The sequence below is a fragment of the Microchirus variegatus genome (assembly GCF_963457635.1).
Source record: "Microchirus variegatus genome assembly, chromosome: 18".
Taxonomy (NCBI): Eukaryota; Metazoa; Chordata; class Actinopteri; order Pleuronectiformes; family Soleidae; genus Microchirus; species Microchirus variegatus.
This window is the reverse complement of record NC_139819.1, coordinates 11,559,661-11,573,115: the sequence shown is the minus strand read 5'-3', so window position 1 is coordinate 11,573,115 and position 13,455 is coordinate 11,559,661. Positions and strand designations below refer to the sequence as shown.

Genomic DNA, 13,455 nt, shown 5'->3' with positions numbered 1-13,455 from the left:
GTTCGCACGTCGCACATGGGCAGAAGTCACACTGCTAACAATAATTCTTTATTAAAAAAATTATTATTTAATGAAAGCCAGAGAAGAAGCTAGAGACAGTTAAACTGCTTCTAATTAAATTGAAAGTGCAAAAACACTAAATAAGTCGTAAAGGTAAAATGGTGGGAAAAGGTGGATTCACCATACTAACCATAGCTAAATTATTCATATTCCCGAGAAGAACTAGCTCAAGCTGTAGCAAATGAATCCATTTTTTCTGTCACAATGCAGCTGAGACTGAGAGTCAAATCCACGTGGGTGTCCACTTCTGCAGTAATACCATCTATTTTCTCCACACTGTACATGCTTCATTTGTTTTATTGTTTTGTTCTTCAATGCAGTGTTTTATGGTTCCGTCATGTTTTATTGTGTTAATATAAATGGAAGGAACTGACTCATTGCATGTTGTTTTTCTTTTTTTTTTAGTAAAAATGCTTTCTTTTCTTTTTTTTTAAATTGCACTTTGAATCCACAAAAAAGTTCATTTGTTTCCGTCCACCTGAAATATTTGACTACAGCTTGAAGGCACACAATTGTGGTGAATATTTAATTTTTTAAAAAGTACTAGAGATGTTGAAAAGCTAAGGGAAGCAGGCGTACGGACCCTCAGTGCACTGCTGTGAATTCATCCGCTCTGGGAATCATCGAAATCTCACAATTTTTGAGGCTTTTTTTGTTTTGTTTGTTTTTTAAATGGTGACTCCGGTTTACATGCCTTGTTTGTAGTTTTTGCTATTTATGGTGATTCAGAAAGCAAGACACTGCCGAAATTTAGCACAAAACACAGCGCACACTGTCCAGTTGGCACTTGCACTGTAATTAAAGGCCACACACACACACACACACACAGAAAATAATTCACATTTGTGTGCCAACAAAAAAAAATCCAGTTTTTTGAAAATGCTCACTCTGATTGTGATCACATTCCACATTTTTGTAATCTAACAGATGTAAATAACTTGGAACAATAATAAATGCGGTTGTCTGTTTTGTGCAGCATCACTTTGTTTCTTAAATTTCTACTCAATGTATGTGGCGCCACCTACAGGTGAACAAATGTGAATAAAATATAGAATGGTGGTATTTTTTTCAGTCTCCACCTTATTTGAGCTCATGATGTGCAAAATGAAGCCTCAAGGCAAATATTTCACTGGTTTTACATGAGGATTGTGTTGTGACTCTTTTCTACTTAAACCAAAGTATAAAAGTAACATTGAAGAGCAAAATGCAATGGATCACATGATTGATTACACTTAGATACTACATCTTTGTAATTATTTAGTACATTTTAATGTATTAATTGCAAAATATAATATGAGTATGAATTTGAAATCGACAGAAAGAAACAAAATACTGCTGCAACTACTCTGGTAAACATTTAAATTGATTTATTCTTCTTTACCTTTCTATATAATTGCAAACCGTGTCTTAACAATGGACAGAATGTGTCAAAGAGCAGTTTATTATAAGGATAAGGAAATGTAAGGTTTTAATACTTAAATATATGATTGCCAGTCATTCTTTTACGACGGAGTACTAGGGCCAAACTGAAGAGAAAAATAATGTAACCTTTGGAGCATAGTCATAATACTATGAGAATAAAGTCGTAATATTACGAAAATATAGTTTTAATATAAAAAAGTCAACACTACAGCATAAAAGTCATAACTACGAGAATAGTCATAATCTCTAGAGAATAAAGTAGTAATATTAAGAAAATAAAGTCGTAATTAGAATAAAGTTGTAAAAATTTGAGAAAAAAGTCGGAATTTTTGAATTTCACATGTAACCAGTGATAATCTTCACTGGACCATTACGACTTTATTCCCGAAAGATTTTGTTTGATCAGTTTGCCCCAATACTCCGTTGTATTCTTTCAATATTTTACTCAACATGATATATAATATCATGAATTACTAAATAATTTGTGAATTCATGTTTTATTCGTTCACACTGAATACACTGGATGCACCTAATCTCCTATTCCAAAATCCCCCCAAAAACTGCAGCTTAAACTTCAACATTTGGAGGAGTCGGAGCTCAGGAGCTGAATGGAAACAAGGAGCATCTGTCTGCTGCCTCATTAAATGTGCAAGACCCCGTGCCATTGGTGGGATCTGACTGGTACCTAGCTATTTCCCCCTCAACTGATTGCAGGTGGCACAGCATTGAAGTCTGAAGGGCATTCCTCACTGCAGTCGCCTTATAATTTAGAGTTAGGGGCAGAACAGCGTCTCAGAGATCTTGAGAGGGAATTCATGAAAGCAGATGGTGTGAGATATCGCAGGGAAAGGAAGGAGAAGACTGGTTGTCTAATGGTTGAAGTGAGAGGAGGGAGAGGTGCTGGGAAAGGTGGAGACTGAGTGGAGAAAGGAGGTCCTCGGCAGTCGAGTCCACTGCTGCAAGGTTCACTTCATTGCTCAGTTTTGACAAGCAGCAGAGCAGTTTAGACAAATCAGCTTCTCACTTTCCAAACACTAACAAACACGCAGTGCTTTACCAGACTGGAAAAAAAGACACCTGACCTAAAAAAAGAGCATTTTTCACAATGACGGACAACTCATCCCGACTCCCCTGAGTGCCACAGCAACTGGTGAGTATTGTTACATTCATATTTTAAGCTTTAAAGAGAGTGAAATGTTCATAGTACGCTCATTCTTGCATGCTCCAGATTGTGGTGATGATCTACTGTACGAGCACCTTGCTGCCTGTTGTAGTGCTCCACAGAGATGACGGCAATATGAAGGATTTGCAGTCATCTTAAAATTGATGAAAGGTCTTTATATGAGGCACGAGAGACGAGTGATTACAACCAAAGTTGAAATATAACAGCTGATGCTGTGAAAGGAATGTTTATGGCACCCAGAGTCCAAAAATAAGCACAAGTGTTTTATTAAAAGTACCGATCCTAATGGTGGACTGCTATTAAAACGGTCTGCGTGGTGCGAGTGCATGTGGATGCATATACATGCAAGCTACCATGTAACCAAGACACGTTTCCCTCACTCTCACACACACACACACACACACACACATAGCACTTGGGTGGACCTGGAAAACATAAGCAAGTCTTTCATGAGATCAGCCTCTACCTGAGCAATAAAGAGCCAACTGTGCTGTGAATAAACTGATGATGGCAACACACACACACACACTCTCTCTCTCATACACACACATACATGCAGACAGGGTGGAGAGATACACAGAGAAATGCTTGTTTCTGTCACTTCTCACCTTCAACGTCGTGGCACTCAGAGTGAATACAACATCAGGTTATTTCTCTTTCTGTGCATTTTACAGCAGCTAAGTGAAACCTGGCCAACAGTCCAACAACAAGGAGACACGGCCGAGAGCCATGGACTGGTAAATATGATGCTCTCAGAAAAAAAAATAAAATAAAGTAAAATCACAAAAAAGGCAAGGGTAAAGTCTTTCTTGTGATAAAAAACAAAGATTAACTGTTGTAGCTATCATTTCCACAACAGCTGACATTGGATCAGTCCTTGTGCTTTTCAAATTGCAAAAATTATTTGTGTTGTTTTTGGTGACACCAAACCTCAAGGAGAAAAGGTTCAGTGTTTAAAGATAAAACGTGATTAAGAAAAAACATTTAAAAGAGACATCATTTGATAAATATAATAATAAAGTCTGATAATATCTGAGGCCCAAAACTGAAAAACTATACTTTGGAAAGACTGGAGTAGATTATCATCCTTGGTACAGACTAGAGTGGTGATCAACCTGAGGGGTCAAAGCAGATATCTCAAACTAGCGGTATGGTTTTTGCATTATTAATATATTTATCGTTCCATATCAAAAACGAACACTTTCATATTGAAATTATGTGAACTATCGTCATAAGTATTATTATTTCAAGGTCTTTTTCTCAAAAAGACATTGACCCAACCCAACCTAACCTTTGCTTTACTACTCTGGTGATGCCAACGACGCCTGTTCATACTGGAATCTTTAAGCAACTTTTTTTTAATGAATTTCTGTCGTTCAAGACCGAGTGAGTGAATCAGCAAGACACAAGCACAAATACAAAAATAAAACAGGAAGATGAGTCAAAATTGAAAGTCCAAACAATAACTAAAAGGCCACATAAATCAATCACTGGAAATAAACCAAACGTCAAAACAGGACAGGATTATAGGTCAGGTCCAGGATTATGTTTTAAGTTGGCAAACACTGCTTTACAATATACATTTCTGTCATTGTAGGGACTTTCAACACACTGACTGGTGAGGATCGCTGATTTTAAAGTGAATACAGCAATGAATAAATGTCCAGACGCCCTGTGAAGATGCGACCTGTGGAGGCGACGGATGCAGACGACAAGAGAAAACAAACAGACTTCTTTGGATTGCTGATCCTTTTCGTGGGTGCATCTCCACATGACAGAAGCACAGAAACCTCAAGTGTGTAAAATTTATTTAGAAAATAATCCACCATGTTGACACGCTGGCTGCTGGCCCTGGCGGCCCGTGTCGGCCTCATCGTGGTGGGACTCTGCTGCTGTCTGTCCCTCTTCTACCTCCTGGCCTGTAAACCTGTGTCTCACAGCAGCAAGCAGACTTTGCTTTGGTCTGGAGAGGCCACCAGCAAGGAGGGATACATGGCTTTGTTGCAGGAGAGGGAGGACTCTCACAGACATTACATCAGCAGCTTGACAAAGCAGATAGTCCAGCTGAAGGAGGCTTTAGAGGAGAGGACGACGCAGCTCCAGGAGTCCCTGGATAATGCAAAAACTAAAGGGATTCTGCCTCAGGGTCTGGAGAGTCTGCACAAAACGCCGACCCAGTCTGACCTGAAGGTATGGAAACAAAATCCATGAACAGTCGCTGTTGATGGTTGAGAGTGCAATTTGGGTGACGTAATAAATTTCACATCATGTCTTCAAGGAATTCTTCCGCTCCCAGCTGAACCAGGCAGAGGTAAACTCAGGTGTGAAGCTGACCAGTGAATATGCAGTGATTCCGTTTGACACTTTAACTCTGCACAGGTGAGCGCCATAGTTTTTGATTTCAGGGACATAGAAAACACAGTTTTCTAACACACAAATAAGACAAATGTTTTTTCAATTGTCCAATTTCCCAAAAAATCCAAGCAACTACAAAAATTGAATCTCGCGTTAGTTCATGCAGGTCATGGTATTCATGCACTCCAGCTGTTTCAATCAGCTGTCTGCCATGTATTGGTCACACTCTAGTTGCAGCCAGCAAAGCAGTCCATTCGAATAATATTCCATCCTCATTCATTTCTTGCTACACTAATGTTGCCTCACACTGCTGCCTCAATTTGTTGCTTTTCCATTAGCGACAGTACCTGGTACCAGATACTTTTTGTAGTACTTGCTCCGGCAAGGTTTTAAGGGAGCTGAAATCACGGCAGTTTCATGCAGCCGTGCTGTGATGACTCCGCCCACATTTAAGAGGTTGAGTACTATATTGTAATTGAAAACCAACCAAACTGCATAGAGGTGAGGCGAGCTGGGACCATGTAGTGGAAAAGTGGCATAACAGGCTCAAAATGTTATTCAATGTCATGCTTGGGCTCGCACTTGTTTGTAGGCTTCCATTATTCTTCCCTGCTTGGCCATTGCAGGGAGCATCTGAAGAGTGGTGCCATTAGCGCCAAGTCTAATGATATTTCCATTAGTTTCAATAAATGGTCTGACGATGACAGGAAACAAAGTCAAAGACAAATACACAAACAAAACAAGCCCACCCGTCCAGTCATGAGTCATGGTCTGGGAATATTTACGCTAACCCGCTTTCACTTTGAATTACTTTAAATTGGATCAGTCGGGTACAAGATGTTTTAACCTCTTCAATCTTCTGTTAGCTTCATCCCCAGTTCGTCCTCCCATTTTGTTGTAATAGAGGAAATGCAGTGTGATTATCTCCTTCTCCTTTGGGAGAGCTCCTTTCCAGCAGACTCTCCCAAAATAATTTATATGATGAGTAATGGATCTGTTTCAGAACAAAATGGTGCACCTGAAAATATCTGAAGAGATTAAAGGGGTCTGGGTAATGTTTCATACATAAATAAGCACAGCTAGCAAATCATAAATGGCATAAATAACATATTTTTGACATAAAGTCTTCACTAATGCCTCCTCTGAGTGAATTTTGTTGTTTTTTCCATCCGTCAGGTTGTACCAACTGGAGACGGGCCTGACCCGTCATCCTGAGGAGAGGCCTGTGAGGAAAGACCACAGGGACGAGCTGATCAGTACAGTGGAAACAGCACTGCATGTTCTGAACGGACCTCAGCAACACACAGACAACACCAGGCGGAAGCAAACATTCTCCCCATCAGACTTCATAGAGGGTGAGAAAATACCAGCGTTTAATCATGTTTAGTTTAGACTTGGATGATTGGGAAACAACTGGAAGACAAGTAGAGAGTCTACACATTAATATCGTGTTGGTTTTGTCTTTCTACATAATTTGCTTCCCTGAAATGATGGCGGTTGAACTGGACTGTTGTTTTCATTGAGCATCATTATTATATCCCCCGAAGGAGAGTATGTTTTCACCTGTTTTTGTTTGTCGTTTGTCGGTCTCTGAGCAGCATAATTCAAACCGTATTTTGATGACATTTTCTGGGAAAGGTTGTGGCCTCAGGAAGAAATAATTATATTTTACTAGTGATCTGGATCCAGTTTCAGAATAAAAAAGCAATTGTTAACCTTGCAAAATAGGGCGAGCCTTGTCTAAGGTTTGAGCTTTCTCTAGTCCAGGCTGCCAATGGCTATTCAATTATTTAAATTATGTATATTATGCTAATGTTAACTATATTGTGCATATAGTGTGTAAAAAAAAAAAATAGGAGCTAAACACATAAAAAGGCTTAGTTGCAATGAACTTCCTTTGATGCAATATGATATGAATGTACAGTTTCTCTGGTTCCAAAAGAAACAAACATTTAAAAATTTAATTTGTTGCCAAAGGGTGTTTACAAAGGATTACCTCTCTGTCACAGGTTTAACTCGTACAGAGAGGGACAGAGGGACCATTTATGATCTGATGTTTAAAGGCGACGGACCACAGGACTTCACGCAGCTCGTGCTCTTCAGGCCTTTCGGCCCCGTGATGAAGGTGAAAAGCGAGAGTGTGGACACACGTAAAATGCTCATCAACATCATCGTACCACTTTCCAAGAGGCTGGACACGTTCAAGCAGTTCATCAGCAATTTCAGGTATCAACTGAAAGCGAATTACTGCATAAACTGTCTATATTACTGATCTTTCTTATAAGAAATACACTTTGATATCATTATTATTATTATTATAGAGTTAATCATAACTACTTAGCCAAGGGCCTTTCTGTGTAGAGTTTGCATGTTCTCCCCTTATATGATGGGTTCTCTCCAGGTACCCCGACTTCCACAGTCTAAACACATGTAAATTTGGGGATCACGTTAACTGGACACTATAAATTGGCTGAAGTTGTGAATGTGAGTGTAGATTGATTTACCCTGCGATGGACTGGTGACCTGTCCAGGGTGATCCTGCCTCTCACCTCATGCCATAGGATTGGCTCTAGCTCTCCGTGCATCCTCAAGTGGAGGATAAACAGTGGAAAACGGATGTATGAAATGGCAACCAACATTCACCTTGTCCCGTGTTTTTGGTTCAGAGAAGTGTGCATCCAACAGGACGGCAGGGTTCATCTCACCATCGTTTACTTCGGGCGGGATCAGATAGACCAGGTGAAAGCTGTGCTGGACCAAACCACCAGGTAAATGAAGTTCATTTACAGATTATAATGACCCACTCATAGCCAAAAGGAGGTTATAATGCAAACAAAAAAATGTCCCTCTGTCGTGTATGCCAGGACAATAAAATCTGCATGAATGCAGAACTTGTTGGACACAAAAGCAATAGCAGCTATTCGCTATGCGATACAGTAACACTCTGATGAGACTCATTGTCTATTTGTTGTTTGTGTTTACTACTGAAGCACCAGAGATCATCCTATGTCATGTCCTTCTCTCCATCAGAGAGACTCGGTTCAGGAGCTTCACACTGATTCAACTCAACGAGGAGTTTTCCCGTGGTCGAGGCTTAGAAGTAGGTGCCAGAGCTTGGAGGCGCAGCCAGAATGTCCTGCTTTTCTTTTGTGACGTCGACATCCACTTCACAGCTGACTTCTTAACCTCCTGTCGTCTCAATGCTGAGCCCGGTGAGTGACAGAGAGCGAGCCAGAATGAAGTGAATGATAATACTTGTCTTTGACAGCTGATGTTTAAAAAAACCCAAAACAAAATAAGTTGAGTTTTAACTGTTCTTATCTGCAGGTAAGAAAGTGTACTATCCTGTACTCTTCAGTCAATACAACCCATCCATCATCTACAGTAACCAGACACAGCTTCCCTCTGTTCAACAGCAGCTGGTGGGTTAAAAATAAAAACATCAATAACATACAAACAGCTGAATTAACTGCAGCATAAGAGGCTGATGTTCAGATACTCTTTTTTTAGGTGATAAGAAAGGAAACTGGATTCTGGAGAGACTTTGGGTTCGGCATGACATGCCAGTACCGGTCAGATTTCATCAATATAGGTAATTATTTTGCTTTTATCATCAGTTATTTGCCCTTACTTAATGAAGTTTATTGCAATTCCATATTTCTACATCACTCTACATGTCTGGACATTTCCTGACAGGTGGTTTTGATCGTAGTATCAAAGGCTGGGGGTTGGAGGACGTGCACTTGTACAGGAAGTACCTTCACAGCAAACTGATGGTGATTCGCTGTCCATCTCGTGGCCTTTTCCACTTGTGGCATGAGAAGAAGTGTGGAGATGAGCTTCCTCCAGACAAGTACAAGATGTGCATGCAGACCAAAGCCATGAGTGAGGCCTCGCATGGCCAGCTGGGGGAGCTCTTCTTCAAACCAGAGCTGGAGGCTCATTTGAACTCAAAGAAAAGAGTGCTATAATGTTCTGGTATTCATGATCATTTAGAGTGGAGGAAGAGAACAGTGCTTTACTGAAATTGTTTTCAACAATCAAAAAGTTGACATCAAAAGATTTGTTTATGGTTTATTAAAAAAACATGAATAATGTGATCTATAGCATATTTGTCCCTTATGAACTTTTTTCAGTGAGTGGTTTAATTTAATGGAACTAGTATTAAAAAGATCTATGAAGAATTTATGATCTGTACATTCACTTTCTTTGGCCTTTCGGTGGTGAGAATAAAAAGAAATAAACAATGCTAATTTCATTTTTCAAACTCATTTGCTGTTTTAACTGGCATTTAATTTGCTTCATCAGGTTCACCATTTTATATTTCTTACGTAACATTTATCTACAGGAAAATACAACAAAGTTTAACAAATGTCATACGTCAAACTACAGTGAGACACTTCATGGCATGACTTCCTCAAATTCAGACTCGACTCAACTCGCCTCGGCATGTTTCGAATAAAGTTTGCACAATAAACAAAGACATTTGTCCACATGAAATAGGACAGACATTTATTAAAGTTCACATAGTGATTGATAAATAACTATACTGTATAGTCATTATAGCATTGTTAAAGTGTTAATTTATAGACATGGTTGTCACAGGGATAAGGAGGTCACTTTAGGGTTGACGTTATTCGGGTCACATGGGAGAGCGCTTTGTGCGGAAATGCAAATGGTCTTGCTTTAAAAGACTAGAAAGTGGGGCCAGGAGAGGAAGGCTTTCTTTCAGTTCTGTTTGGCTTTAGTGATTTACAACAACTTGTGTTAGTCTACAGTCATGATGAAACTATGTGGAGCCCTGATCCTGTTTATGACCGTGTCTACAGGTAAGAACAGCTTAGCATTAGAGCTAGTGTACTTTGACAATTTACCTTGGAGTGAGGAATTTTGAAGAAGTAGCTCAACATTTTGCCGAGACAGTTGACTGACTGTCATCGGGGTTGTCTCATGTCATGTGATGTCTGAAAGCGACAGCAAGACACTAATCAGAGTATACCTTGTTTGATTTTTGTAAAACCTCAACAATTGTAATACTTATTGCTGCAATGATGTCAAACTATAACTCCATGGCGCAATATAGCCATGTACTTTTTAGCTGAATAAATATTTAAAACATTGATTGTTTTATGAAACATTTTTTAATTTTTGTCCAATTACCAAAGACGGTATAATGAACAATACTATCAGGCACATGTAAAAGTAAACAAACAAACCACTGAAATGAATGAATAAATCAAATACACACCCATAAATAATCATTTCAAAAACATGCATTGTTTTACAAAAGAGGAACAAAGTGCTTTGTGGCTTCAAGTCAAATAAAAAGTGAACCAGTGTTAATGTCACTGTAGATAAATAATGATGCATCCTCCTGCTGGTATTGTCATGTAAATGTAGTGACAAATGATCATGTAAGACACAGAAAAACCACAACCAAAAATGGTGAGACTTGGATTGTATGTGTTCTGTTTCTCCACAGTGTGAGGATTAAGATGCTACACGTGCACAGCTACTCAGCCAAAATCCTGCACAGACACCAAATCCTGTCCTGTCATCTTCAACCGTTGTTTCTCTCTGAAGTTAGACGGTAAGTTGTTCGGTCATGTTTCTATTGCCAAGAATTCCAAAGTCAACAAAAACAATCGTGAAATAACTGATGTGCGTGATATTACAAGCATCTCAATAGTTTTCCCACTGTGCTTTGCAGGTTATGACATGATAACCAAGGGCTGCCAATCCAGTTTAGCATGTGGAGGTGCTATAGCTTGCTGTAAAGGGGACCTGTGCAACAAAAGCATTGTGACTGCTCCCAGTGTCATCCTTGTGCTGGTGTCCTCATTCATCTTCACACTTTTTCTTTAAGGCCCTGTAGAAACAACAGCAGATAATATTTGATTATTTCTATGCTTCACTTGTGCCTGCACTCTTGCCTCTAAGAATAAACAACTTTTGATGATTAATAAACTATGGGTTAAGTAATGATATCCCATTTCTGCAACAGCTATGCTGGAATCACAGTAGATACTTTAACACCCTTAACTACATATCTGGTAACTCCATTATCATAAAGATAGGACGTTTTATTAAAATACAATAAAACTTAAATGAGTAATTTGTTGAATAACTCGAACCTTTATTCAACACAGTACAGCCTTCACAACCTTCAATTTTGTACATGGAAATACACACAGCAATACACCCATTTGCCAAGTTCTCCCTTTATTTAAGGACAAAAGTCCATTCCCACAAACAGCCGATGTTAAATAGCTGCGGTCCCCCACTTCAAATATACAAACATTTGATGGGTAAGATATTTCAGAGAGTCACCTAAAAGATTTTAAAAACTGGAACACTTCAGAAAACTTCTAAATCACAGCAATTTAAGTACTGCTGTTCCACTGACGGAACAAAAAAAGACAGCCCAGAAAAGGAAACTAATTCACTGTTCCTGTTTTTAAAAATTATGCAAAATCAGATGTGGTGTTCAAACAAAACCAAATAATACTGGTTGTAGGGAACCTTTCACAATTAATTCACATTCAAAACAAAACTTCTTTCCACAAACCTAATGGAAGTGCGTCTCTTCTTGGAGAGGCTCCTGATGGTCGTGTTATCCTGGTTTGGGCTTTCAGTGTTGTCATTAAATGGAAGACGAGTAGTTTGTCTCTCAACAGATGGAAACTTCAGTCTGCATCTTCTCAGCAAGTGAAAGTCGTTAAAGTGTAATTGCAACTGTCAAGGGAAGTGGTTACCGAGTTTACCGATGACTGCATAAACATTTTGAATTTTTCTTGAAACCATGTCATACACACAAAGGGGTTTAAAGGTGAAGTAAGTAGTTTATAGTGACATCTAGAGGAGAGGCTGAAATGTACAACAAAGAACTGCTGCTCTGCTCACCCCCTCCCTTCCCTGAGCGCTACGGTATCCACAGCCGGTCAAATGTCGTCCTCGTTGTCTTTCTCCGTGTCAGCAGATGAAGTTCGTGAGGCGAGGGAGAGGGCGAGCTACCGCGGCCGTAGCAGACGAAGCGGAGAGAGTGGAGGCGGGACTTCCGCTACAAGTAAAGAGACGCTTGATTTGTTCTCTCGCGTTTGTCCTTACAGGCTCCGGTAGAAACATGGCGTCTCGCTGCTAACAGTGGCTATGCAACCGCGGCCCGCGACCATGTTATTTTACATGACTTTTTGAAACACTACGAAAATTAAACAAAGACTATTATACAGCGAGTAGACAATGCAAGAGCACATAATATGTATAAAAAAGTGGATTTTGGGTTATATAAACCCATAAATACTACACATTGTCCCTTTAAGCCATTTCAATGTTTGAAGACCAAATCACCTTTTCCCAACCATATACCTATTAAGTCAAGGTCCTTTTTCATATCAATTCAATGCAAAATAACATGAGTAAACTCTCGAGTTGCATTGGAGGATAGTTTCATCACTGGCAACAGACCAGTGCCATTAGTGTCCAACAGCATTATGTCGTTTTGTATAAGAGCAGTGTTCTCTACAGTTGTCCTTAAGTCCACTTTTTATGTTTAGTTTAGCCGTTCTCTCCGGAGCAGAGTCTGACTGGAAAACGGCTAAACTCACCCACACAACTTTCCAACATAGCCCCTCCCCCTCACACACAGCTCCAAAACACAGACAAGCAGAGAACATCCTGAGAGGGGCAGGCTCCGGCAAAAAAAACTGCCGAAACTATGTGCTGACCAATTATTGGTCAGCACATAGTTTCGGCAGTTTTGGTTGAATATGAGTGGGTATTTTGTAGCCTACCTGCCACCAACTTTTTTTCTTCATTTATAATTTGATAAAAATATTATAAGTGGTGGGGGGGAAAAAACATCTTGATCATAAATAGTGCTGGGGACATGTACCCGGTGTCTCTGAGGCCTATGTCTTCACTCCATTTACTTCAACTTTAACTGCTGAGCAGAATCCCATTCTCAGATCACCTCAACTATTCAATCCAGACACCTCACACACAAAACCCTTTCAACACCGTGATCAGCATTCTTTCAAAGACAAGCTGCCAATGAAGCTTCAATACCCTGCATCAGTCAAGCACCTCATTCTTCCAGATCACTTGCTAAGCAGTTCCACAATGATTAACAAGCACCAGATTAACTTCAAAAAAGTGAACAATGTCACTTCAACCAGCAATAAGCAGAACACAACCTGTGGCTAATGTACAGCCCTCAGCTGCTTGACAGATGGAAAAGAGGAGAAAAGAAAGAACGTGGCCATGTTAGACATACAGAGAGTTCAAGTGGACAATGCAGATAGAATAGATAGAAAGACACAGCGGCCAAAAAAAAAAAGGAGCAAGGGGAGACAGTGGCCACCTAGAATTAAAATACATGACACCTACTCCTTGAAGATCTTCATGAAGAGCAACCTGAAAAATACAATATAAATACA

The 13,455-nt window shown here is 39.6% G+C and overlaps 1 protein-coding gene across 1 annotated transcript; it reads left to right on the top strand.

Annotated features, from left to right (window-relative positions):
* Positions 1 to 4,492: 4,492 nt before the first annotated feature.
* On the top strand, positions 4,493 to 8,991 carry LOC310940247 (chondroitin sulfate N-acetylgalactosaminyltransferase 1-like; the record flags this gene model as incomplete). Its single annotated transcript, XM_083905178.1, has 9 exons — positions 4,493 to 4,855; positions 4,944 to 5,044; positions 6,197 to 6,375; positions 7,030 to 7,246; positions 7,687 to 7,788; positions 8,051 to 8,232; positions 8,348 to 8,442; positions 8,531 to 8,612; positions 8,717 to 8,991. The coding sequence occupies 9 exons, from the start codon at positions 4,493 to 4,495 to the stop codon at positions 8,989 to 8,991; spliced, it is 1,596 nt and encodes a 531-aa protein (XP_083761304.1).
* Positions 8,992 to 13,455: the final 4,464 nt, after the last annotated feature.